Source organism: Hippopotamus amphibius, chromosome 8, assembly GCF_030028045.1.
Source record: "Hippopotamus amphibius kiboko isolate mHipAmp2 chromosome 8, mHipAmp2.hap2, whole genome shotgun sequence".
Classification (NCBI taxonomy): Eukaryota; Metazoa; Chordata; class Mammalia; order Artiodactyla; family Hippopotamidae; genus Hippopotamus; species Hippopotamus amphibius.
In genome coordinates, this window is record NC_080193.1 from 3,085,149 (window position 1) to 3,112,420 (window position 27,272).

At 52.3% G+C, this 27,272-nt stretch overlaps 1 protein-coding gene across 1 annotated transcript; it reads right to left on the reverse strand.

Annotated features, from left to right (window-relative positions):
* Window positions 1–7,343: 7,343 nt before the first annotated feature.
* On the reverse strand, window positions 7,344–17,322 carry YWHAH (tyrosine 3-monooxygenase/tryptophan 5-monooxygenase activation protein eta). The gene is made up of 2 exons (XM_057745205.1): window positions 16,976–17,322; window positions 7,344–8,778 (listed from the first exon to the last, which is right to left on the reverse strand). The coding sequence occupies exons 1-2, from the start codon at window positions 17,060–17,062 to the stop codon at window positions 8,125–8,127; spliced, it is 741 nt and encodes a 246-aa protein (XP_057601188.1). The 5' UTR covers window positions 17,063–17,322; the 3' UTR covers window positions 7,344–8,124.
* Window positions 17,323–27,272: the final 9,950 nt, after the last annotated feature.

Consider the following 27,272-nt stretch of genomic DNA (forward strand, 5'->3'; position numbering starts at 1 on the left):
AACGTAAAGCAGCTTCCCTCAGGCCTCCAAGACCATACCTAGCTACCACCCGAGTGTGAGGGTCTTGTTTAAGGTATCAGCGTGGCCAGGTTACAGTCCCCAATTATGCAATCAAACACTCATCTTGGTATCGGGATGAAGGTAGCTGCAATTCAATCAACTGATTTTAAGGGAGATTATCCTGGATAATCTGGGTGGGCCTGAGTCAGTCAAGGTGGAAGCCCTTAAGAACAGAGCTGAGGCTTCCCTGAGGAAGAAGTTCTGCCTGTGGACGGCAGCTTCCACCCTTGGCACGAGTTCCAGCCTGAACCCCACGATTTCAAACTTGCCTCGCCAGCCCCACACTCAAGTAAGTCAACTCCTTGCAATAAACCTCTTAACATGCATCTCCTGTTGGTACCATTTCTCTGGTTGAACCCTGACTGATACACAGAGGAAGCAAGAGTGGATGGGTGTGTCTGTGTCTCCTTGTGCATATGTGTATGCCGGGATCACAGGGCCCAGTCCTCATGTTAAGTCACTCCTTTTTAAGCTCAAGGTAGCCTGTGCCTTTAGGGTGCTGTAGATGGAGGCTAAAGCAAAACCAAGGCTGTTTAATGGCAGGGCTGGGGGGGCAGGCTGGGAGGTGCATGGGGCAGAGGGCCCAGGTGCAGTCTTCTTACTCCCTTGCACCACCCCTGCCCCCAGGCTTTGGCCTTGTGGGTGCAACCTGCTTGTTTCCAGACTTTCTTCTAAGATCCCATTTTCCCAAGGGAGGCCAGGTTCCTCCTCCTCCTCCCCCTGTACACAGGCGTAGGATTGGAAGGAGGGGTGCAGAGCATGCTGTCTCCCCGGGAGCCAGCTGCTGAGGAGGCTTCTCCCTCGGTCCTCGTGTCCCCGCCCCCGCCGCTCCCACCTCCGCCCCACAGGAGTGTGTCACTCGCACACCCGCCCTCCCGCCCTAATCCCAGCAACCGCTGACATCCACCGATCCAGCCTGCGCTGGAGCACCCTGCCAAGCACTTTACCCACCTCATTCAGCCTCAGCACAAACCAGTGGGGTGGGAACTCCTCCTGTCATTATCCCCATTTTACAGAGGCGAAAGCTGAGGCACAGAGGTTGCTCCTTCTTGGGAGAGCAGCCCCAGGAAGGGACCTAAAGATCCACGGAGAACACCTATGGTGGAGAGAAAGGGGCTTTGCTGGTGAAGCCCTGCGGAGCTGAGGGGTCTTGTCCCTTCTCAGACCCTCTCGGCCCAGATGGTGGCGGTGAAGATGAAGAAGGTGGCCGTCCTGAAGGCGCTTGGCTTCCCTTCCTTCCTTCTTCCACCAGAAAGCTGGGGAGGCTGTGGAACATGGTCTGGGGGGCAGGGGGTGGGCTCCGGGGTCAGCAGGCCTGAGTCTGAGGCCTGGTGCAGCCACCTGCAAACAGTGAGGCCTTCAGCAAATTCTGGAACCTGTCTGAGCCTCAGTTTCCCCATCTGTGAGACGGGCCAGTGAGGAGCTCCTGCCCTGGGCTCCCATGGGGACAGTGAAGCAGCTGGCGTGTGTCAGCACTCAGGCCTCAGCCCTCCAGCCTGTTCTGCCCACTTTAATTAGGGCGCTGGTGGAAGTGAAGGCCCACATCATAAAAACAAGAAATGGTCATTATCACTGCTCGAGAGACTTGGTCCCCCATCCCCTAAAACCAAACAAAAGCCTGCTTCTCCCAGGTCGCGGCATTAAGGAGGCACTCCTTTTAGGGGCTGCCCTGACCCCTGCCCCGTGTGCCTCCTTAAATGTCACACCCTGGGCTCTTCTCTTGCCTGCTGTAGCAGAGTCACTCCGCGCCCCAAGGCCCTCGTGCCATCCAAGGGTCACCCCTACCTGACCCTCATCCCTGTCCAGTCCTCCAGCAAATCCTGTCACCTCCACCTCCCAAATATAAGCATCTCATCTGTCCATCTCATTGTCACCACCCAGCTCCCCACCCCCCAATCTCCCTCCTGGGCAAACTGCTCCCCACTCTGCCCCACACAGATTTTGAAGATGCAAACAGGATTATCTCTCCTGATGCTCCAAACATGTGCATGGGACTGCCCAGCGCTCTGGCCTCCAATGCCCTGCGAAGCCTGGTCCCTGCCACCTCTCCACCCTTGTTTCCCTTCTGCCCTGCAATCTGCCGCCAGCCTCCTTTCGGCGCCTGGTGCTCCGCACGCGCCCTCTGCCAAACAGACTTCTCCCCATGCCATCCCACCCCCCCACCCCGTACTAACGCCCCTCCTGCCCCGGCTGCTTCAGGCACTTGTGTTGAACACACCGCTCGCACTCTATGCTGTCCCTTCGGAGTGCTGCACTCAGTCTGCACCTCAGCACTCACCCGGTGACCGCGGGGTTACCTTGGCCCCACCACACACACACACACACACACACACACACACGACTGTGAGATGCGTTGGGCCGGTTTTGCTCACTGTGGCATCCCTGGTGCCCACACACAGAAAAGCAGAATGCACGCTTATGGGCTGAGCCATAGGTGAGCGAGTGAGGCCAGGCACCTGCCTGACCTGGGCGAGAGACACATCCCCTGGTTTTCAGGGGAAGGCCCAGTTTTCACTGTCACCCAGTGTAATAATAATGGTGCCCTTATTCACTCTCAAGTGTCTCAATTTGGTGACATATTAAATGGTCGGCCTAGTTATTAGAAGGAGAAGGGCTTCACCCCAGAGCTTATGCTCTTTCCCAGCCCCCACACTGGCTTCCCATTTTTTCCCTACAAGCCCAAAGCTTTTACTTCTTGTTCTTGAGATCTTTTTCTTCTTTTAATAGTCTCCCTACATTGTCCCCAAGCCCCCAGAAATACATAAGAATTCTATTTGTCCATTTTACTGCAGAACTGTCCTCCTGGAGGGTTGCCATGGTGATCAAATGATGTCACTGCCCTGGAAACAGTTGCCTAGGAGATGGGTGATGTCACTTCCAGGAGATGATTGCCATGGAAACCATCTTGGTGGAGCTAGGGGGTGGCCAGGAAAGTGAAGGGGGGGGTGGAGGGCGGATGCAGAAGGGACAAATGTGAAGAGCGGAAGGAAAAGGGAGGGGGGAGAGCAGGAAAAAGGCCAGGAAGAGGATGGAGACCATCCCAGAGCAGTTGAAAATAACACAGAATCACAGAATCTCCAAAATGCAGAAGCACCCAAAGACCATCCCCAAGCACCTGCCTCATTTTTAGAGGCTGCTGAGAGGTCAGGACATACTCAAGGTCACACCGCCAGTTTATAGGTGATGTTAGAACCAAGCTCAAGGCCTCCTGACCCTCAGTTTCTTAGACAGCTCATTGGTAGATTTGGGTGTGGAAATGAAGGATTCCTTTTGGTCATTTCTTTTTTCAAAATTCTGGCCTCAGATCAGCCATTTACTCAGGAAGTCGACAAATTCTTACTGTGAGCTGTGTGCTGGGCCCTGAGAAGAACCTGAGTGACACTTTTCTAGTTACTGTATTATTTTACATTTTTATTGTAATCCATACTAGCGTTAGCCCCACGAGGACAGGTAATTCACCAAGGTATCTACCCCCAACACCCTGCCCAATGCCTACCACGTAGTAGGAGCTCAATGTGTTTGTTGACAAGATGGTGATAAATGCCATTGTGTGGTGCAAACCCACAGTACAGGAGGCCAGAGAGGAGCTCACAGTAGCTGGTGGGAGGTGGGATTTCCTAGACAGGATTTGAATAGGCCAAGAGCAGAAAGCCATTCCAGAAGGAAGAGTAAAGACTTGAGCCAGGGACTTCCCTGGTGGTCCAGCGGTCAAGAATCTGCGCTTCCACTGCAGGGGGTATAGATTAGATCCCTGGTTGGGGAACTAAGATCCCACGTGCTGTGCAGTGCAGAAAAAAAAAAAAGACTTGAGCCAAAGTGAGAGCAGGCTGAACAGGTGGGTCCAGCTGGGGAGAGATTTCAACTGGCGATGCTGGTCTACCTCTGACATCATCCTGTAGCTGTAACCCCTACAGGTACCTCCCTTCTGGTAGAAGGAGCACTGAGGATTAGGAGGAAGAAAAGCATCAAGGTCCGCCTCACTGGATACGCCTGGGGGTGGGGGTCGGGGCAGCCAAAAAAAAAAAAAAAGGCTGATCTGGCTGAGGAGGCAAATGTAAAGGAGAAGGTAACATAAAAGTGGGCTGGAGGGAGGTCCCATCAAGGGAGACCTGGACTGTCAGGCTTCCAGCCTCTGCCTGAAGGTGACACATTCATGACAAGAACAAGGGCCTTGGAGTCCCACACAGACGCTCAGCCCCTTCCCAGCTGCGTGACCACGTGAAAGTCACTTTTCCTTTAGGAGCCTCCTGCTTGGAGCTACAGCCCAGTTCACAAGAATATTGGCTCTGAATGGAAATGTACGTAAAGCCCCACTTCACAGGTGACTGCTGAGTCACCCACAGAAGCTGTCAGCAAACGTCCTTTGCCTCTCCCTCCTGGTACAGCCTCTGCCCTTCAGAACAGCACAGGAGCTGTACTTTGGGAAAATGAACTTGACAGTGGATTCCTTTGTCTTTAGCTTCCCTCAGCCTTTTGGAGCCCTTGCTTTGCTTGGCAACACAGGGGCCCATGGTCCAGTGCAGATGGAGGGGAGAGGTACCTGGTGACTAGGAATAATCATGTAAAGACTGACCCACAACCACCAGGCGGGAGGCTTCAACCAGATTAGAGGTTTCATAAAGGATGCCATTTCATTAGGCCCTGAAAGAAGGATTTGATTTGGGTAGGATGTCAGAGAGACTGGAGAAGAAAGGACAGAGACCAGAGAGGCAGAGGGGTTAGCTATTGTTATGACTTTTCTAGAAGTCCTTTTCTCCAGGTGGGGATCAAAAAACCCATGGTGTGGTGGGAAAAGCCTTGAGGTGGGACTGACCCCATTTTATCTCAGAGTTCTCTCTTCTCCACCACATATACCACCGGATACCTTGTTTCCTCATCTGTTAAAAATAGTACCATTCCGGGACTTCCTTGGCAGTCCAGTGGTTAAGAATCTTTGCTTCCACTGCAGGGGATGTGGGTTTGATCCCTGGTCAGGGAACTAAGATCCCACAAGCCACGGGGCACTTATATCATTCCTACCTTCCAATAGTATCATTCCTTCCTTCCAGGGTTGCTGTAAAGACTCAGAGACCATGCACTTAAAGTGCCCAGAACACAGAGCGTGTTTGAAATGGTCGTTTCCATCAGCCTAATGGCTGTTCTTTGAACAGAAAATGATCTGCTCAGTCCCACCCAGCTGTGACTCGGTGCCTGTGCCTGCCCCATAGTTGGGGGAGCTCCTGAGAACTGAGGACCCCCTCGGCCTCTAAATGGTAGGTCCCAACAGCGGAATGCAGCCTATTTTACAGAACCAAGAGGCATCCTGAACTCCCCAGTCCCAAGTGATTTAAGATGGCCAAGTATTTACCCAACAATAGCTCCATTATCAAGAATCCTACCCTTTCCTCCAACTCAAACAAATGGACCTTTGAACAGGGTTTGAGGAGCTACTGAAAATCTGAGCATTAGCACCAAGTATAATTCGTTCAACTCTAAGTGAAAATATTAAAAGCACTGAAAGTGTCCCCAGAATAGGATGTGTATCACATCCAGTTTTTCTTCTCAACCCCAAGACTGTGGCCCAGTGAAAAGAACCACAAGCGAAGATTTAGGGGATCTGAATGAGAGCGTAGGTCCTGTCACTAATATTGCAGTGCAACTCTGGGAAGACCATTCATCCCTGTCTTGCAGCCCTTGCAGTAACACTGAGATGACCCCATCTCGTTTCATAAATTTACCTTGACAAGCTTTTGTCTTTTTCCTTTGATCTGGACAAGTTTTAAAACATCAGAGTGTGCAGAACTGGAAGGAAGCCTTTGAGACCATGCAACAGAGAAGCCTTCAGCTTTATGCCACATGTACTTTTGGGTCCTCTCAAAGAAGCCCACTTATCACTTGTGGGGTGGGCTGATTGGAATGACGTGTCCATACTTCCCCACACCCCATTCCCAGACCCAAGAGGATGCCTTGCACATGGTACTTTGGGTTGAATTAAATCTTATATTCCAAATCCTGCTCTTAAAAAATGAGGGACCTGAGCGTCAAAGGTTGTCGGCTGCCCGGATCCCACCAGAGGGCAGTCAGGACTCTGAATTAGAGGGTCACGGGCAGAGGCCGGCCCGTGGAACCAGCTGATTCCAGAGGTCCTCCACCTCTGCACCTCAGTGTCTGCCCCAGTAAGGTGGGGACAAAACTTTTCACAAGATGGTTGTGAAATGAAACCGTGACTGCTTTTTCTAAAGCTCTTTCTGTGAAGGGCATTCCAAATGTAAGATGTTTCAATGTCTACGTATTTTTATCAAAGCCAAGTGCCTCAGCCACGCAAAGCTCGTAGCTTTAAAACACATGGTCTCCTAATTGAAGCAAAACTCAGTAACGATTTTTGCTAGCACTCAGGTCAACCTGAAATAGGCCTCCTGAGGACTACTTATTAGCATGTGGGTCACAGCTCTACTTCGGGATGAGAAAATAGGTTAAATGTCCCTGCTCCACCGCAATGTAGGTTCAAGGACAGAGACTGGGCGTGGCCACCTTCACCAGTCTAGTGCCAAGCTTCAGTCAAGAGTCAGGTGTTCAGGGCCTCTGTGTACCTGAACCAACCCACTCGAGGAGCACGGCCGGTCCCGCGCACCGCGCTGGAGGTGACAGAAATCGCAAGGGGCTGCAGTCCACAGAACCTGGGGAAGGAAGGATGCAGCTGGTGACGCAGGGCCGCAGCAGCCTGGGGAGCAGACAGATGCAGAATGCGCTAGAGCCCGGGGCATTCTCTTTCTAAACTCAGGAGTCTGTTGCCCTATTTTAAAGAATACTCAAAAGTTTTCTTAATGATCACTAAAGATTATTTCAGGGATCCAAGCTGGGTCCCTAATTAACATTTTATTCCATCTAGCGCAGAAAGAATATTAAGAAAAACTGAGGACATGTACCAACTTTGAGTGTTACACAGCAACCAAGGTTCCGGTAGGACAGGTGGAGCTACATCCTCGGAGTCGGACACAGACCCACCTTCCAGAGGGGCTGCGCCATGGAACAGGCACTGGGGTCTGCTCGGCTCCTCCCCCACAAGCACCAGCAACAGGAAGAGGGATCAGAGGGGTTGTTAGCCGGGTTCACATAAACCTATTTAGAATTCGTGAGTCTTATGTGTACATTGCAAAACGTGTGATGGAAACAGGGGGCATGAAGACTCACTGCTCCAGAAATGCTTCGGGGTCTGAGAGATGAAAGCAGGATCCAAAGTGGTGAGCCGTGACAGAGCTCCTCAAGAGCGGAAAAAATGAAGACCATACACGTAGAGATAATATCCCCAAAGCAGCATTTATTTACCCACTGAATTCCAAAACATTTAATTTAGAAGTCTGGTATTTCATAATTACCCATCTTCACTGACATGGGCTGACACACATGGCGCGGTCAGGATACACAAGGACGATAGCCAAAGAGTTACAAAAAATAAATCCATGATTCTTAAACAATCGCAACCAAAAGGAAAAAAAAAAGTTACAGGTATCAAAACTTTAGATGCATTGCATTGAAAAGAAGGTTTGTGCACATCATAATTTAAAGAGGCAAACAAGGCGCTACTGAAACCTCACGTTAAAGTTTATTACTAAGCTGATGGAAAGGAGCAAGTGGTCTCTCGTCTCGGCTTCCCGTAACAGTTTTCCATTAGCTAAGAGGTGGGAGGGGTGAATTCACTTTTGCATGCACAGATGTACTGCTTTAACAAAACACTAGCAGCTGGTTTTAAGTGGACCATTTAAATACCAACTGTAGCCTGTGTGGCTAATTCTCCTTTCTAACTTCGCCATGGCTTTTGCCTGCACTTCACCTAGATCGGCAGGCATAGGAAAATGCCTCCTTCAGAATGCACCTGTCTGCACAATTCACAAAGGGAGCTCCCGTGGGCTCACAGCAACCATCAGTCCAGCAATGCCCATGAATTAATCTGGAACTGCTTCCCGGGGGCGGAGAGCAGATCTGAGGGGCTGTGCTGCCACACAGATAGGTTTAGCACTAGATACTTAGTGACTGGCGAGGATGGGCCGGTGGTGACGGGGCGGGGGCGGGGGCGGGCCGAGGCGCTCAGTTGCCTTCTCCGGCTTCCTCGTCCTGCTGGTCGCTCGTCCAGAGGGTGAGGTTATCTCGCAGCAGCTGCATGATGAGCGTGGAGTCCTTGTAGGAATCCTCGTTTAGTGTGTCCAGCTCGGCTATGGCGTCGTCGAAGGCTTGCTTGGCTAAGAGGCAGGCCTGCTCAGGCGCGTTCTGGATCTCGTAGTAGAACACAGAGAAGTTGAGGGCCAGACCAAGCCGGATGGGGTGTGTTGGCTGCATGTGCTCCTTGCTGATTTCAAAGGCTTCCTTGTAGGCCGCCTCTGAAGCTTCGACCACACTGTTTTTCTTCTCGCCGGAAGCCACCTCTGCCAGGTAGCGGTAGTAGTCGCCCTTCATCTTCAGGTAGAAGACCTTGCTCTCGTACTGGAAGTCATTGCAGTTCTTGATGAGGAACTTGTCCAGCAGGGCCAGCACGTCGTTGCACACGGTTTCCAGCTCCTTCTCGATCTTCTCCCGGTAAGCCTTAACCTTCTCCAGCTTCTTCTCATTCCCATCCGCCATGGTTTTCTGCTCGATGCTGCTGATGACCCTCCAGGAAGACCGCCGGGCACCGACCACGTTCTTGTAGGCCACGGAGAGGAGGTTTCGGTCTTCATTGGAGAGAGGTTCGTTGAGCTCGGTCACCTGCAACATCCCCAAAAGATAAACACTGAGACCCAAGTCTGAAAACCTTGGAGAGAGATCTTCCCTTCAACCCAGTCAACTACCCTCCTCAAAAACAGGATTACAGACAAGCCACTGGACAAGAGCCAACTGGACAAGGTTCGTATCTGAAGGGAGGTTGCAGTCTAACGGAAGAGATAGATACTAACTCAAAATATTCGTCATAAGCACTCTTAAGAAATGCATCATTCAGGCCTTTTAAGATGCTGCCTTCGACCTCGCAGAGGTGTGGGGACTGACGCTGGTGGAAGGTTGTGAGGGGCTGATACACAACGAGGTGGTGAGAACTAAGCCCTGAGGTGTGGCTATTCTGCCTAAGATATTCTCACAGTAAAATCATACAATTCCTTTGTCAAATGTTCAAAGATTATCACAGACTGGAAGTCTGTTCCATACTCTGTTTCCAGCTTTCCACTCTTGTTAACAAATAAGAGCTTCCCAGATGAGCTCAAACACTACACAGATCTAGTGGCCAGAGTTTCGCCCTGTCTGGTTACACGTGGAACCCCACCAGCACATCCCCCTTCCCCCAACCCAAAACGGATGCATTAGTGGCAGTAAAGTGTCCCCAGCCTCTGCTGAAAGGAAGCATAGCTACTCAGCAAGCTTTACTCCAACCTACCTGAAAGGAAACCCTTACTGCCCATCAAGGAGGGAAGCGCCAATTATTTTAAGTGGAAACGTTAAATTTCACATTCTTCATGATGCCAACTGCAAGCAAGCCAGCTGTGTCATCAGTAGAAGGAGCACTGGACTTTGCTGTGCTGTTGAACTGTGCCACCAAAAAGTTATGTTGAAGCCCTAACCCCTGGTACCCGTGAATGTGACCTCATTTGGAAACAGGGTCTTTGCAGGTGTCGTCAAGGCAAGATGAGGTCATACTACATTAAGGTGGTTCCTAAATCCAATGACTGGTGTCCTTATAAGAAAAGGGAGATCTGGAGACGAAAGCCATCGCTACGTGATGATGGAGGCAGAGATTGGAGTGATGTGTCTACAAAGGCCAGGGAATTCCAAGGATCACTTGAAGCCACCGGAACGAGGAGGGGCAAGGGAGGATCTTCCCCAGAGCCTTCAGAAGGAGCACAGCCCTGCCGACACCTTGACCTCGGACTCTAGCCTTCCAAGCTGCGATAAAATACATTTCTCTTGTTGTAAGCCATCCAGTTTGTGGTGGCTTTGTTTGGTAGTCCTTGGAAACTAATACAGACTGAGAATCAGAAAACCTTGGTCTGGGCCCCAGCAAAGCCACTAACACACTAAATTGGCCTGTATCTTCTATAAAGTGGGGGGATTCCTAAACAATATGACCTACTGGGAAAGGTCTTTAATTTTAAAAATAGAGAAAAAAGGAGAGCACTTAGAAAACCACAAAACTCAACAAAAAAAGGCATTACTTAAACTGGAAGGACAGAGCTTGCTTCAATGGAAGGCGAAGCCAGGTTTGATGGAGAAACTTGTTAACATATTAAAACAGACATGCTTATCATGGATTGAGAAGACTCAGCAGTGGAGAATCAGAAGTTTAAAAAAATGAATTAAAAAGGATGATAGATTTATTTGAAAAATTAGTACTTCAAGAACATAAGCAACAAATGTAATTTATATGTGTAAAATATGAAAACCTGTGCCAAGTTCTTAAAAAGTGAACCATGCAATTGTCTATCACCACTTCCCTCCTCAACAAATTTCAGACAAGTAAGAATACCAGCTGCCTCTTCTAATTTCCCCATTTCCCTGTCCCCACCCAGTACCCCTACTCTTCTGCTGCAAATCCTTAGACAGGGATGGTCTCTCCCTCTCTGCCTAGTCAATCAACCCAACCCCACTTCCTTCTTCAGTGTGGTCTTCCTCTACAAGCTGCCCCTGACATTGCTCAAGGCTGCCCGCAGGCAGGGGTCCTCATTCCTCCCCACACAGACAGGAATCTGGGGCCATCTCCTCCTACTAATCCAGTCTCTGCTCCCTTCAAGACCTGTAACCCCACTAGTTTTCTCCTCCAGGGAGTGCCTTTAAACACTCGTTCACATTTGTTTACTAAAAGTATAGACAGACTTTGTAGATATTTTTCTGATAATTTGGCCTTTCAAGGAAGCAACCCTTATAAACCAAAATTCCATCTCAAATACTATGACAAATCTCAGAATCCTTGAATCCTTTAGCATGACACTTTTCTAGGGCAATATTCTATAAAACAAAACATGAGGCAAGAACATAATTTGGAAAGCTCCTCAGATCTTCCAGCAAGTAAATCCAACTAAGGCCATTTGATATTAAAATACAAATGACATCAGTAAGGAGCCACTATATACTTTATCATGTGACCAATAACGCTGCTTTTGTTGAACTACTGCAAAGACAACTGGAAGTATGTCCCCAGGGTATATCATTAAAATTGAGTGCATATCTGAAATATTTATACATCACACATTGTACGAGGGGCGGTATCATTACACAAAAAAATCCTAAGACATCTGGAGTTTAGCCTGAGCTAGTTGTGTGACCTTCAACAGAACACAACTTTTCTGGGCATCAAAAGTCAAATAAGGCGAACCAGCTCAAACACTTCCCAAGAACTTCTTCAGCTCTAAAATTCTAGGATTCCCTTTTTCCTGAGCAACGATAGCAGGTGTGGTAAGGCCTGAGGTGGCTACCAGTGAATATGAACATAAAGGTGGGTGTACCTGTGGGTTTCAGGAATCCGCGGATCCCTTCTCCATCAGGAATAAACTGCCCAAAAAAGGCTACTGGGCAGTATTTACAACACCTTCACAAGAAAATCATGGGCTAGGAGTGTCAGTGTTTATGTAACGATCTCTTGGTCGCCTGCCAGTCTGAATGAATCACTAAGTGGCATCAGCTGAGTGTGACTAACAGCTAAACAAGCATTGTTCTCAGAACTCCGGCCAGGGCCGAACTAGGAAATAACTGGATACGTTTAAATATAGTGTTTTAATACTCCTGGATTACAACTCGGTTAACTAAAGGAAACTCATGGGAGGAAGACAGTTTTATTACTTGATGGGATAACTAAGGAAAATTGGGAGTTTTCCCCAGATTGGAAAATCACAGACTGAAGTGAAATCCTATTAAAACAAGATTTACAGCCAGTCTCGGCCGGTGATACTTATTGCAAATAGCCTTCGCTAACGTTAGTTAGCACGCGTTCCCAACACTTCAGATTCCAAAATACGGGAGGCCAGGAGACTTTAAGTCTGGTCAGCCACTACGAGGGGGGGACATCAGGAGGCAAGGTGTAGGGAAAGGAAAGCAGGAACTACGGGTCCCAACCACCCTGAGACTAAACCAGCAGGATGGCCATTTGCAGAGTCTACGGAGTGATTTATTGCATCTCTACGATCACCAGTTTCCAAATGATTTCTAATCAGGAACAAAGACTAGGCACGGAATTCTTGAGATAGAAGAGACCCAGACAAAGGTTCTCAACCTTTTCTCTACTCCAACCCCAGTTTCAACACTCTCGTTCCTGTCACAGACCAGCTGCGCCCATTGCGGCCACCCCAGACACTAAGTCTTCATGTGGCTACAGCAGCCCCAAGGTGCTCTGCCACCTCTGCTCATAGCCTCTCTGCTGTCTTGTTCTCCTGCTCACCTCTCCACCCCACGTAATCCTACTTACACGCTTCCTGAGAACTTTAAACTGATGGACCCTTCCCATTTAGAAAGGCTCTCCTCTCATCTCCTTTGAGGACTGGACTCCCAGACAGCAATTCTGCTCCCATACATCCTCACCACACAGCCTTTGGCTGTACCAACTCCCTTTACCCGTTTTCTGTGCTCTGGACTACACAGCATTTCTGAATGTCACGAACAACCTTGTCCGCTACGAATTCATTTATCTTCCTATGACACTACTGGCTTACTCAAAAATCCCTAAGGGCCTCCTCCCACTAACTCACAAGGCAATAAACTATGTGTTTGTGAGTAAAAATAGGCCTGCTACCAAAAATAGCTCAGGGACTATTTGGGAAAACTTAAAGTTCTCAATCTGGGAAACATTCAACCTCGAAAGTAACACAGAGCAAACAAAAAAATCGCCACCCCTGAGCTGCCAGGCCACACTGCCCAAGGTGGGGTTGATGATACTCCTGAACAGCGCCCGCATCCTTCACAGCTACACACACAGCACAGCACGACCCCAAACTTTACAGCTACCCACCCCCACACACTACCAACAAGCTTGCTTTTGATATGAGAGCTTATAATAGAAAAAAAAAAAAACAATCTTCATGAACAATTACGTAAACATAACTACATCATAACATCTTTGAGCTTCTTTGGCAGAACCCTGTATATATTAAAAAAAGAAAGAAAGAAAGAAAGAAAAGTGAGCTTGAGGGATGAAAGTATCCCCTCCCAAACCATTTTTTTGGGAAAGTGTGACACTACAGTCTACCACTGATATTAAATTCCAGACAACGATGAGAAAATACATTTTTGGTTTCTTTAAGGAAGTAGTGGGGTCCTTGACCGTGGGAGCTCCTCTGGGGATAATTCAGGAACCCCAAATCCAGAGAGGGACCACAACCCCCACGTCAGTGCAGCAGAGCTACGTAAACTGTTCACCATCTGAAGTGCCTTTTAACTGGGAATACTGCAGAGCCTTCTTCCATCCTCAGCCGATACGTGACGAAGTGACACTCACATGGGAAACATGGCTTGCTAGTTTACACAAATTTCAAACAGCAGTACCAGTGTGGCTTTCAGATGTCACACTAACCAGTTCTGGTACACCTCAAAATCATCCTTAGTTTCAATCTCTGCAACACAGGTCAGGTCTCACCCTAGGCCACTCAGCCGTGCTCTCCTTTTACACACCACCTGCTCACTTCCCCACATCTCACAGCTGTTGGAATAACAGCCTTTGGCCACTGGCTGGGCCTCTTCCCCTCCCACCTGTTTCCTTAAGCTGCAGCTTAGTTGCCTGCATGTATCTACAGCTACCCTTCAAGTCCTTCAGACCTATTTCTTCCCATCCTTTGTCAACTTTGTAATCGACCATGTATCTATGTTAAAACACACCATGCCATCCCCAATAATTTTGACATTTTATAATGTCATGATTGCCATCTATGTTTTAATATAAAAGATGACTAAGGGCAGTTAAGTGACATGACTGAATCATATCTATCCATGAACAGTCACTAGAGATCTATCTGGCTATTTACCCTCTTTCCTTAAATCACTTAGCCTTATGCACTAATATTTTTATCCTGCTTTGTGGGTTTATCTCACAGTTCTCACAAGATGGTACAGTACTCATTTTATAGAGGTTATGAATTGAATAAGGTCATTCCAAGCCTGGTCTAGAAAGGACTTGGGTCCAGAAGCTTTCACAATGTTTTTCTAGTATTCCACTCCAAGTAAGTGGCAAGGTATGAGACGGGGGAGTGCTGGAAGAAACGCTTTTACATCACTTCAAAAACATTTCTTGCCTCTTCAAATTTTGGGGTGAGGCAGGGAACTGCAGTTCTCAACTGATGTAAGCCAACACCTTTGTTTCCAACATGCGTGATTTCTTTAAGCCTTACCAACACCATCCTCCAGGTGACGCTGGCAGCATACAAAACATCAGACATGACAGGCAGGCAACATTATTAGGTACGATTTAAATTATAAAGGAAACAGAAAACAAGTTAGAAGAATGAAGGCTGAAAACCCACTTGATAGTAACACCAACATGACTAGTTTTATACTTCAGAGGACCAGAAGACAAGAGATGCGAGCTTCAAGGTCAGAGTGGTGGAATCAGAACGTCCCTTCACTCAGGTGCGGTAGAGCAGTCTACTTACCTGCCCAGAAGAAAACCCACACAAGCCCAGAGGGTTACCAGAATTCTAATTCTTTCCAAAAGCTATATTTTAGGCCTATGATATTAATGAAATAGGGACTAAGTCTCCTCAATAACGTTAAGAATTTAATGTACAAAGATCAACTTAGGTAAAACGCGAGAAACAGTTTTCCACTGACCCTTGCCAAATCCTTTACAATAAACATATTCTATAAATTAAGATGACAAAAAAAATTCTTTAATAGAATAGGCACATTGAGCAAAAAAGTTCTTATTTTTTAAAAGGAGTTACCTTGAGGGGATGGTTTATCACATCCGAGATGACATAATTAGAGCCTGAATTGAATTTTCAATGGCCTATCCAACCCATCAATCACCTCAGATACAGATACTACATATTCCCTATACATGAAACGGTCAATTAGTTTGCAAAATCCTACCTTAATGTCTCAGAGAAAATCTGTGGACACAAGTAGGTAGCTGCAGGAAAGCATTTTTCAAGCCTGCTTTTGAAGACCAGAAAACCAATTATTTTCTCTCCACAAACTGTATTCCATTCTGGTTACATCTCCGCATTCTTTCCTTACTTCCTATTTCAAGTTGACCCGGGTCTCCTGTAGCTCCAGAACTACCTTCTGGTCGTTTCCCCTTAACCTCAATTCACTTTGCTTCCAGCCCCATCCCTTCTTCATTCCCCAAAAGGCTCCTAATACTGTGGCCTTCAAGTCCCACTTGCAGGACAGGCCAGTGGCCTCAATCTGCACAATCCCAGCACCACTTGGTGATTGGGGAGAAGAGGCGCATTTATGTGTGACTTGCTCTGGGGACAGAAGTGGCTTTATTCCAAAGAAGATTAAGTTTAGGACTCCTTCCAAGGAAATGCACTCAGTCCTGTTAATGTAAAATTTGCTAAACTAATATATATTACATTTTTTCCTTATAGGACCCCCAGAATTACAGTGTTCAGGTCCCAAACCTAAATCGTCCTTGGTCTGGATGAACAGTTCCTACCTAACCCACACCACCATGCTCAACTCAGGATCACCAATGAATCAACAAACGGGCGGTGGGTGGTGGTGGTTTCCAAACACCTTGGGTCAACGTGTGACGTGGACGACGTGGAAAAGATAACCCTTCTTACCTGGACAATCCTAAATATGGACCTCAACCACATATCCCATACATTAATATCAAAAGCTTGAAAAGGAGTTTTTCACATGACTCTGAAATTTTAGGGTGTCTCTGTATTTATAGTTTTTTCTCTACGAAATCCCCTCCCAAGGCTCGAAGAAAGGGCAAATGAGCTATATAACCCAGGGCGGTAATTCTCGAACTGAAACCCACTAGCACTTGCCACGAGGGCTGGTTCAAGTGCAGATCTGAGTCCCACCCCCCCCCCCCCCGAGTTTCTGAGTCTGTAGGTCTAGGGTGGGACCCAGGAGGATCCTCCCACGTTCCAGGAGGTTGTGCGCTGGGTGAACATGTCAGGTTGGCGGCCGCGGCCGTGTCTCTACCGGTGTGACCTTGACGCAGAGAGCATCAGTGTTCATTTAGAGAAAACGTGAACTCCTGTGAGGAGAAGGGGCAGTGAGGGGGGTCACCGGAGCTCTAGGTCTCAGGCACGCAGGTGGTGTCTAATCCACGGTATCGGCCAGGGTGTGGCCGGCCACGATCCTTCCCCGGAAACAGAGCCGCAGGCGGGTCCCCGAGGGGCTCGGGAAGGCCAGGGTGCACGGGCTCGGCTCCCTCCCCCCCCACCCGGTGTCACGGCCCGCTTCCGTCTCCAACCTGGGAGGGGGACCCCGCCCGCCTCCCCCCCGCCCGCGTCCTCGCCTGACTGGCGGGGGGGGGGGAGGGGGCGTCTCCGCACACAAAGCGGACCCCGGGCGTGGGGGGCTGGACCCAGGACGATGCCAGCCAGCAGAGCAAAAGCGGATCGGAATGACCCCGACTTCGGGCCGCGGCAGCGGAAACCAGGAGAGGCAGGGCGCCGCTCCCGAGGGGGTCCTTCATGAGCCGCTGGGCTGCGCGGAGAAAGGCGAGGGGGGTGCCCCGGCCTGGCGCAGCGGTCCAGGAGGCGGCAGGCGGCCCCCCCGGCCCCCCCACCCCCACCCGGGACTCCGAGCCGGGACGCCGCGCCCCCCGCCCGCTCGCCCGCGGGGTCCCCGCCGCGCCCCCTCCCTGGGGACCCCGCCCCGGCCCGGCAGCAGGAAGTGGCGGGGCGCGTGGCGGGGCGCGGGCTGCGGGCGGGCGGGGTCGCCCCGGGCCCGGAGGGGGCCGCCCGCCCGCCCGCCCCTCCCCAGCGCCGGGCCCCCGGCCGGCCGCCCGGGCCCCCGGCGCGCTCACCGCCTTCATGGCGGAGGCCATGTCGTCGTAGCGCTCCGCCTGCTCGGCCAGCCGCGCCCGCTGCAGCAGCTGCTCGCGGTCGCCCATGTCGCTGAGCCCGGCCTCGCCTCGCGCCCCGCTCGCTCGCTGGCTCGCCCGCCCGCCCGCGCGTCCTCTCGGGTCGCCGCGGAGGCCGCCGCCGCGCGCGCGCACTGGCTCGCCGGCCGGCCGAGGCTGCAGGCAGCGGGCAGCGGGCAGCAGGCGGGCAGCAGGCAGCAGGCACGCCGCGCGCCCTCTCGCTGGCTCGCCCCGCGCGCTGTGGTCGCGCAGCGGACGCCGCCGAGGGAGGACGGGCGGCCGCGCGGGGGGGGACGGGAGGACGGGAGGACGCGTGCGCAGTGGGAGCAGCCGGGCCGGGCGGCGCGGAGCCGCTCGAGTGGGAGGGGGGAAGGGCGGGCCAGCCCGCGCGGTCTATTTCAAGGTGACGTCACCTTCTATAAATAGCTGCGGCCACCGCCCCGCCCCGGAGCCGCGCAGGCGCGGTGCGAGTGCTGCAGTGTACCGCCGCAGAGGTGGAGGTGGAGGTGGGAGAAGCGAGGGCGCGCGGTGATGGCGGCCGCGCAGGCCGTGCAGTGTCACGGCCCCGCCCCGAAAGGCGCCTCTGGGTCCAGGGTGGAGTCCAGGGCTTGAGGAGGGCCCCAGAAGTAAAGACACCTCGTGCTTGGGGAAGCCGGGACGCCGCGTGCCCGAGGGGCAGACCAGACCCGCCCCCGCCGAGCCTGCCGGTGGGCCTCTGGGGGCCACACCCTGAGCTGGGGTCCGCACGTCCCCCGGCGGGATCGGGTCCGGCCTCTGGGGACGGCCCCGCGCACTTTCACTCCCCGCATCCCCGCCCTGGGAAGTGGCCTTGTGCAGACTGTGCCGTCCACGGGAGGAGGGCCTGAGTGACCCGGCTGGGACGGGTGACAGTCACCACACACCTGCTAGGAGCTAACCCGGCGCTAGGCCTTTCCAGGCATGACCCTGTTGAATGCTCACAACCCCCCACCCCCAGTGGGCACGCCGGCCGCCCCAACTTTCAGAGCCGGACTAGTGACTTGCTCAAGGTTACACAGCCTGTAAGTGGTGGCAGATTCTTCCTGTGGCAAAGAGGAGCGTGGACCAGCGGGTCACTGAGCGCAGTCCTGGCGCTCCACCCTGAGAGGACCGCTGGTGCCAGGCCCTGGGCTGGGCCGGGGTCAAGGGAGGAAAGTCTCAGTGACTAAAGCATGGCCGGACTTAGTACAACGTGCCAAGGGCAGTGCAGGAGAAGGGGCCGTATGCTCTCTGAGCATTTTACTGAGCACCTGCTACATGCTTGGCAATGGAGAAAAGAGTAGGTACAGAATAAGAAAGATACAGCCCCTGCCTCTGAGAAGCAGCGGTCTAAATAGGGAAGAGCAGGGAAACGACCTTGAAGGACATGAGAGTCAGGGAAAAGGCATTAGGGAGTGGGGTCCAACAAGGGTGAGGGCTTGGCAGCGAGGATAGAAACAAAATGGAGAGGACAGAGGCCTGGCAGAGGGACGTGAGGTTGGGTAGAACAAGATCGTGGAGTGTTTTCAATGCCAGGCTGAAGATTTGAGGCCTTATCCTTGGGTAATCAGGAACCACCGGAGGCATGGAAGCCATGTTTGAGGCCCTGAATCTTGCTCTGCAGAGTCAGATGCATAAGAAGGGAGAGGGAGGGACTGGAGGGTGGGCCTTAGTTTTACCATCTGGAGAATTGGACTTGAAGGACTGTGTCAAGCACTGTAGAATAGAAGAAATCCTGGAATGTCAGAGCTGGCAGCACCCTCAGACTGTCCAACCCCTTATCCTGCATGAGGGGAGAGGGGAGTCTCAGGGGGAGGAAAGGCTGGCCCCAGTTTGCACAGCCAGCAGAGCTGGGGCCCCCATACTAGGTCTCCTGCCTCCCAGGCTGCCTTCTACTTGCTGTGATGCTACAGTGAGGACCTCAGTACCCATGACACAGCGTTTGAGTGTGTGTCCGGGAGGAAACCCCCACCGCAGTCTTCTCCATGCTTTGAGGAGTCACATTTGCTAACTGCAAATGGAATTGAGGTTAACAAACCAGGCTGATCTTTCCCTTAGTGAATATCTTAAAAGAGTGTGATAGATAATAATTTATCACCCACCGTGGGCCCCATGAGGATGAGTTCCCTTGAGAGGGGGAAGGAGGGCCAGCGCTGGGGGGACCTCCACATTTCCTTCCAGCCCTTTTTAGCTTCTGATCATATTGGACGGAGACTGATTTCAAAACAGTAAAAATCAAATTGACTAGAGCATTCTAAATAACTGACTTTGACATTCAGAAATATCAAATGGGGGACACTTTGGTTCTCCCATAAAGCTTTTCTTTCCTTCTCACCAAATTTCACTGTCTCCACCTCCTCACCCACCCTCAGCCCAGTGTACTCTGGCTCTGCCCCCTCTTCCACCTAGGTGGCCCTCACTGTGGCCACCAATCCAAGGTCACTGCATAGTCCTCACCTTCCTGGCCTTCTTGGCTGCACTTGGTACAACTGCTTGCCCCTCCTTGACAGGCTCTCCTCTTAGCTTTCATGAGCCTACACTCTCCTGGCTCCCCTCTGCTGCTCCAGCTGCGCCTCTTCTGTTTCCTGTGTGAGCTTGTCTTCTTAGCCTACCCCAAAATGTCAGGGTTCCTCAGAGCTCTGCCCAGGCCCTCTGCCCTATCCTGGGCGACCTCACCATGCCCACTCTTGAGTGGAAGGGAATATCTGCCTCGTTGCCAGTGCTGGGCCAGGTGTTTTGCAGAGATGGGCATATTTTCCCCCCTCAAGATACCCCTGTAAGGTAGGTAGGATTTCCATCTCCATGTTACAGATGAGGAAAATGGCTTGAAGATATTCCATGACTTGAATAAGATCACGCAGCTGGTAATCAGCAGAGCCAGGATTCAAGCTCAGGTCTGTCAGACTCCTAGGCCTGATGGCCCCATGATGTGAGGTGTGAGCTGATAAAGGGTCAAGGTGTGACTCCCCTTTGGGGGTCATTCAGATTGTAAAAAGCACATATAAGCCTTCCTCTTGTAGCCTATACACCTACCAGCGTCCATCTCCTTCACCTTCAGGAGAGAGCTGCCCACTCCCCAGAGTCTCATAGATAAAGACCAGGATGACCATCTTGGACAGGTCACCTACTCCCAGGGCTCTAAGTCCCATCAAGCAACATAGCTTCTGAACAATTTCCAAGAGGGCCCCTGAACCAGGGGAAGGGGGCTGATGATCAAGGTCAGACACACTGTGTGGCCCCTGGAGCTTGGTGCAGGTACCCAGAGCGGGGGCCAAGTCTGCTGCATCTTTACCTGGCAGGGTCTCGCTCAGGGAACAGAGCAACACTCTTCCCCCAGCTACCTGAGGACATGTGTGTGATGTGATGGGGAAGAGGAGCTGGACTTGGGTCCAAATCCCACTCTGCCAGTTACCAGCTGAGTACCCTTGGGGAAGCCCCCTTTAAATGATCACCCTGGTTCTTAGGGTTGGGGGTTGGCAGAGCACATTGCCACCTTGCCCGCACCAGCCATCACAGCTGTAGAAAGTTCCTTGCTGCATCCCACCCTGAGCTAGTGGTAATGACTGCTTCTCACGGGGAACTGGATTTCCAAAGCATTGCCAGGACCCTCCACCAGAGCCCAGTGAATAGGTGACCCAGAAAAGGCATGTCCTGCTTTTTTCCTCAGGTGTCCTGGGACACTCTGAGCTCCCTGCAAAGTCTGGACACCAAGGGATGTGTTACAAAGAAGCCCTGGTATTGTTCTGGAGAGATGGCGTTCACACCGTCGGCATGGTTACCAGCTTGAGCAGGAGGGGCCACCTGCCTACAGATTCATGTCACCCAGATAGGATTTTCATTTTTTTTTTTTTTTCCCCAAATGCAGGCCTCCTGCTGCCCGGGGGACCCGGCTGATCCCGAGCCGGTGATAATATCACCACCACCAGGAGCTGCAGCAGCAGCTCTTGCTGTTAATCCCTGGCTCTCTGCCTGGCTTGGGGGTAAACCCTTGACCACCCCCGTACCAGCTCCCCAAACCCTCACGACTCTGGGAAGGAGGCTGTCACCCCCATCGTACGGATGAGGAAAAGGAGACCACCTACAGCAGTCAGGCACGTGCTCAGGGGTCAAGGTGGTCACCAGGAGCCTCCCCACTCACGCCCACTCTCTGTCAACGGCCCGGACTCCAGTTTCCTTTTGCTGATACCAACTTCCACCCCCTGTGTCTGAGATCAGCCTGAGTGCACAGATGTCGGATCAGCCAGGGCCTCCCGCCCCTCTTTGAAAGCCCGCTTTGGGAGCAGGTCGGCTTCCACGGCAGCTTTTGGCATTAAAAAGGGCGAAAACGTCCTGGTAGCCGCAACCTGTGAGCTGGCGGAGCTTGGAGCCCCGTTCTCAGCAGCCCCCACCCCCACCACCGCATAAGCTTGTTCAGGGGAGCTCGGGTCTGCGGGAGAGGGCGGAGCTGTCACCTATGGACGCACAGTTAAAATGAGGGCAGAAAAGGCTTTTGCTTCAGTTCTGCAGGTGGTCAAGGAGCTTGTGTTTCTTAGCCAGAATTTTCTAGATCCTTTGGCTGGAACCATCTGGATAATTGCCTCGAGCTTCTGTGTGGTTCTCGCTAGGTGGGCCCGGGTGGGAGGGCCTGGTGCAGTCCAGGGAAAGCTGGAGGTCAGAGCCTGGATTGTGGTGACGTCCCCTCTCTGAGCCTTGGATTTCCTGTCTGTGAAATGGGAGGCTGCGCTGGCTTGTTTGGCAGAGTTCTGTCTTTTCTCCGGCTCTGAAGGTCTAGGGTATGTCACTGCTGAAGTTCAGCAAATGACATGGCAGCCCAAGAGGATGAAGCAGGGATGCCTCAAAGGCCCAGTGTCTGGACCACATCCGTACACGGAGTGGAAAAGGGTAGCCGGCCCAACTCCGCAGCAGGCCACGCGCAGCGGATGGCTAGCACACTCCCACTTGATAAAGGTAAGGTCGGTATTATCGTTCTGATTTTACAGATGCAGAAGCTGAGGCCCAGGGAGGTTAAGTACCTTGCCCACCTGCAGCACAGAGAGTAGAGGGGCGGGAACCCGGATCCAGACCCACTACACCATCACCATTCTTTGCATGTCTGCCCCTGACCTCTTGAGCGCCTGAAATCATTCTTCTGGTCATTGAGGTGCGTGCACAGCTGTCATCAACTGCTGCTTAAACTACAGCCTTGGATGCGAGGGTGAGGGTTGCTGAGTCTCCCCCAAGGTTCCCTGCCGGGCGACTGTGCTAAAAAACAGCTTTTCCTCCCCAGCATGTTTGTAGGAGGCAAACACATCGCTACAGACTTCTGTCTTCCTCCTGACGGCAGTGGTGGGCTGGCCTGAGTCAGGAGACCAAGGGATCTGGCAGTGCCAAAGCCCACGGAGAAGGCTGACGCGGGGGGGCTGGTCTCTGCAGACAGCACTGAGCTGCCATGGGAGGCATAGGTAAGAAGGACCCTTTCCCTCTGAAAAGATACAGGTTCCTCCACCCGGCCCCTCATGACCTGGCCCTGGCCCCCCTTTCCAAGCTCAACACCTACTCCGTGGACATCCTAGGGTTTACAGACCCTGCCCACACGCGTCTATCAACTTTCCCATTCTTTGACCACTCCCGAAGTCTTTCATATCCAACTGAAGTCTTACATCCTCTAAGGAGCTTTCCCAGGTCCCCACCAGGAAGCACTCTCTCCTGCTCACACCCTCTGTGACTCCAGAATCCGCCACCTGCGTGGCCTTTTTGGGTAGGGTTGGTATTTCCTGTCTAACCACTAGGCATCCAGCCCTGTGCTGTGCAGTTTAATCCGTGATCTCGTTTAATCCTCGTGACAGCTGGGAGGTGGAAGATTCCTCCTGCACCCAAACCCTGACCCTAACGGAAGCTCTCTTACCCGAGGTCATGGAGCTAATGGGGCAGAGTCAGGATGTGAACCCAGGTCTTTCGGATGATAAAGTCCACACTCTTTTTCGCTTACACCACCTGCTTCCCACTTCCTAAGGAAGCCGGCGTTTCCCTCCTCAGGTGTGAACCCTGGAGGACAGAGAGGGCCTGCGTTTCGTGCATCATCTGAGGCTCCGGGGTGCCCGTCTTTACAAGTGTGGGGCCAAATCTGATCACACCTTGTGCATACTGCAGAAATACCACCACAGGAGCTCTCTTTGTGAGTGGCCAAGGCCTCCCAGGAGGGGGATGTTTTCATTCAGCTGACAGCTAACGGACTGGCAGTCTCGTGGAAGATAAGACAGGGGAGGGAGCCAGGGGGAGGGAGGTAAGATTCCAGGGGCTGGGAGGGGGCTGAGAGGAGGAGGAGGAGGAGGAGGAGGAGGAGGAGGAGGAGGAGGAGAAAAGGGAGGAGAAGGCGGTCTCCAGGTTGAGTTTGGCCACCTTGCAGTTACTCGGAGTATGAGATCTGGAGTTGCCAGGCCTGGCCTCAAATCCCAGCGCTTCCACAGTAGCTGGGGTAGCCTAGGCAAGTCGCCGCACCCCTCTGAGCGTCAATTTCCTGTCTGTAGAGCGGGCTTGTTCTGTGCGCCGGACCCCTCCCCCGTCCCCGGGACGGATGCCCAGAGGAGTGAGGCTGTGGATGACGGAGAGGGTGGGTGCTGCCTGCCGGGCACCTGTGACGGTGCCGTTACCTCCTTTATATGGGACCGTGGAGGACCAGCCCACACTGAAACGCCCTACCCGGGAAATCACTTGGCCCTGAAGGCCTGGGGACGGCACGGGATTCACAGACTCACAATGAGGACCTTGGAGACAACTCAGGCGGGCTTTCGTACTCTGAGAGTCAGCTCTGCCAGCAGATGGGCCTGGAGCCAAATCCAGCCCCCGCTTGCTATGTGGCCTGGTTCCTCATCTTTAATATGGAATTAAAAATAATTCCTCTAAAAAAAAAATTAAAGTAACAAAAATAATAATAATAATAATAATAATTCCTCTGCCGCAGCTCTGTTGGGAGGACCAGAGACCCAGGCAATGACAGCTGGTTTTAGTGTTAACTGTGGGGACCTGAGGCTCGGAGAGGGAAGGAAATTCACTCACCGTCACATAGCAGATTCGCAGCAGAACAAGGTCTATGCCCAGGTCCCCCCAAAACCGAGGCCTGGGCTCGTCCTTGGACAGCTGCAAAGAAGGCCGAGACTGGGAGTGTTAAAGGCCGAGGAATTCACACTGAGATCTCTAGTGGGAGTCTGTGTCTCGCTGAGCTGAGACCACTGCTTGGGTTGCCTATAGCTGGAGAATGTCAAAAAGCCCGTGTCAGAGCCTGGGGTCGTGTGTCCAGCCTGGGATCTGATCCACAGTACTACCCAGCCTCAGTTTCTCAGCTCACCAAATTGGGGTAAGGATCCCTGGCGGAGCGAGAATTCTATGAAGGCACAGACCTATTGTCACAGCAGCTGCCGCTGAGCTCTCGCCCTGCATCAAGCTCTGTGCCATCCCTCCCCATGGCTTCACGTGGTCCTCATGGCAACCCTGTACGGTGGAAACCCAGCTTGCAGATACATGGCTTGGAAGGGGTAGGGTCTGAGCTCTGATCCTATTCCCTCTTCCTGAGACACTCAGCCCTCCTCTTTCCAGACCTAACGCAGGCTCCTTCTTCCGGTTCAGCATAATCCGAGCTTCCCCTGGAAGGACCCCTCGGCCACAGGCTGGGGCGGCGCCTGCTCTGGCCCACAGTGCTGGGTCTCCCCCTCTTTGTTCAGACTGTTTCTCCCTCTCCAGACGGGGAGCCCCACGATGCAGGGACCTTGTCCCACTCACAGCTGTATCCCCAGAACCTAGAACGGTGCTCGGCATACAGCAGGTGCTCAATAAATATTTGCCCAATGACTGAAAGCATCATGCCAGCATCGGGATAACACCCGGGCCTCGAGGGAGCCGTGGAGATGGGAGGGCAGCTCCTGGCCTCCTGCCACGCCTTACATTAGCGGCGTCTCCTCCGTGTCCGACAGCCGGTCCCCTGGGGATGCCATTTGAGCCAGCTGAATTCCGGGCACCACTTCACCTTGGAAAGGCTGCCACAGCCCTCATCCAGCAGCCTGGTAACTGACGTCACAGCAGTGCCAGGAGCTGCCTCGTTAATATTTAATGCGGACTCCGCTGCGGCAGAGCTGCAGGCTAGAAGGGCTGGGGGGCCATGCAGAATCCCCATGGGGTCGTGAGGAGGGCAAGATGGGAAAGGGCTTCCTAAACCGGAGAGCCGCTGGCAGATGAGCATGGCCCCAAGGCGCTTTAGCCCTGGCTTAACTCAGAAAGAGCCAGGGCAGCACGTGCCTGCCGTGGGACAAGGAGACTGCTGACGGAGCCGCGGCAACAAATATGTGGGGATTAGGGGCTCCCAGGGACACTTCCTGGAGACAGTGGGAGGACAGAGCCCTGGCGCCGACCAGACCTGGACTCTACCCCAGGTTTGCACTGCACAGCTGTGTGACCCGGGCAGCAACTGCATCACTGAGCCTCCACTCTCTGCTCTGTGCAATGGGCATAATGAGACCCTCCCTGAGAGGCTCTTGTGAGAATTAACAGAAACCAGTGATGTACACGTAGCGCCTGTGGGGTGTCCGGCCCAGGGAAAATGCTGCAGACCATTGCTGGTGGTGAACTCGTGGGCCTGCCCCTTGCTGGTGTGGCCCGCAGGGGAACAGAGTGGTGGGCCTGAGCTCCTGCCTTCTGTGTCCTCCAAAATCAGTGCCCTTGGGAGGGCAGGAGGGCAGGCCAGGTGGCTGGGCTCTGTTTCAGGGGCAAGAGCTTCAGGGAGCCTGAGCTGAGCAGGAAGGAAAGAATCTGCCAAAGCATTTCATTTTCGGTGGGGGCTCCGATTCAGAGCAAGGAGGTCATCAGGTTTTCTCTCCTCCGTGTTGATTGCCACGTGCCAGGCACCCAGCCACATCCTCCTGAAGGGTCACAAAGCTGAGATACTAGGCCACAGGAGACTGTGTTGGGGGCAACGGGTCACTCCTCGGGAGCCAAGGATTTCTAAATGCCTACCACAAAGCAGATCTTCTCAGCCTGCCTTTTCCAGCACCAAAAAATAGGTCCAGCCGCTGCCTCCACCAAGGGGAAAATGCACACCCAAGAGCAAAAGACTCTGCTCTCCGATGCCTCTTGGAGCTACTGTTCTGCTTCAGAGAGCCCATCACGCTGTTCAAGCCAGCCTGCTTTCGAGTCAGGGGGGCCTCCTGTCGGAATTGTGGCCCTGCTGCTAACTGTGTGACCTTGGCACACAGCCTGACCTTCCTCAGCGCCGGCCTCTGCATCCCAATGGTGGACAGTGAAGGCCCAAGGCTGCAGTGAGGAGTTAGGCAGGCACTCAGCACAGCTTCAAGCCCAGAGCAACGTTAAACTGATTGCAATTAAGTTACAAGTGTTTCTTCTCCTGTCCATATAGGGGGATGGACAGCGAGGTTTGCAGTGAAACAAGGCCCCTTCCTGGGGCCTGGAGCCACATTTAGGAGTTGCCTGGCAGGGACTGGGGTTATGATGTGAAACCGTTGGTCCATGTTGGAGACATTGGAATGCCTGATTCTACTCAGCAACTGTTCTCTAAACAGATGAGAGGACCCCTCAGAGCATCCCTCCAACCCTCCTGGAGGCCCCCTGGTATGGATAAGTCAACGGTTAGGGGGTAGAGCCCTGACAAGGATTCAAGAGGCCTGGGTTGGAGGCCCAGCTCTGGCATGAATATGCTGTGTGACATGGAACAAATCACTTGCCCTCTCTGGGCTCTGGTGTCTTCATCTATAAAGCAGGTCATTCCTCTCTGACTTACTAAACTCACAGAGTTGTTAGAAGGATCAGATAGGAGAACGTTTGGAAAGCATTAGCTGTTTGATGAATTGAAGGAGGATTGCTGTTAAAACCAAAAGGACTATGGGAAACCTCTATAACTTCGGCTCTGTGCCTTTGCTATGAACCTAAAAGTGCTCTAAAAAACAAAGTCTATTAAAAAAGAAAAAAAAAGGACCCCTAGATTTTCCACCAAAGACCCCCTAAAGCCTTTAAGTCAGGCAGTATAATGGGGGTTCAGGTTCGAGCTTGTAACTTGCGTGACTTTAGGCAAATAAGTTAACTGCAGGCACTGCCAGAGGTTTGGTTTTCCTTCTGCAGAGACAGTAGCCCTGGGGCAAGAGAAGGACTGGGAAGATGCTGCAAGATACGGGATAGATGAGATGAGGAGGAGAAGCCCAGCAGCCTCCCAACACCCTGGGCAACCAAGGAGGAGGGTTCCCCACCTGACTCTGAACTGCGG

Bases quoted from the DNA above. Each gene is read 5' to 3' on its own strand.
- YWHAH (XM_057745205.1), bottom strand. From the start codon at position 17,062: ATGGGCGACCGCGAGCAGCTGCTGCAGCGGGCGCGGCTGGCCGAGCAG. The intron at 8,779-16,975 runs GTGAGCGCGCCG...GGGATGTTGCAG, and splicing joins TGGCCTCCGCCATGAAGGCG to GTGACCGAGCTCAACGAACC.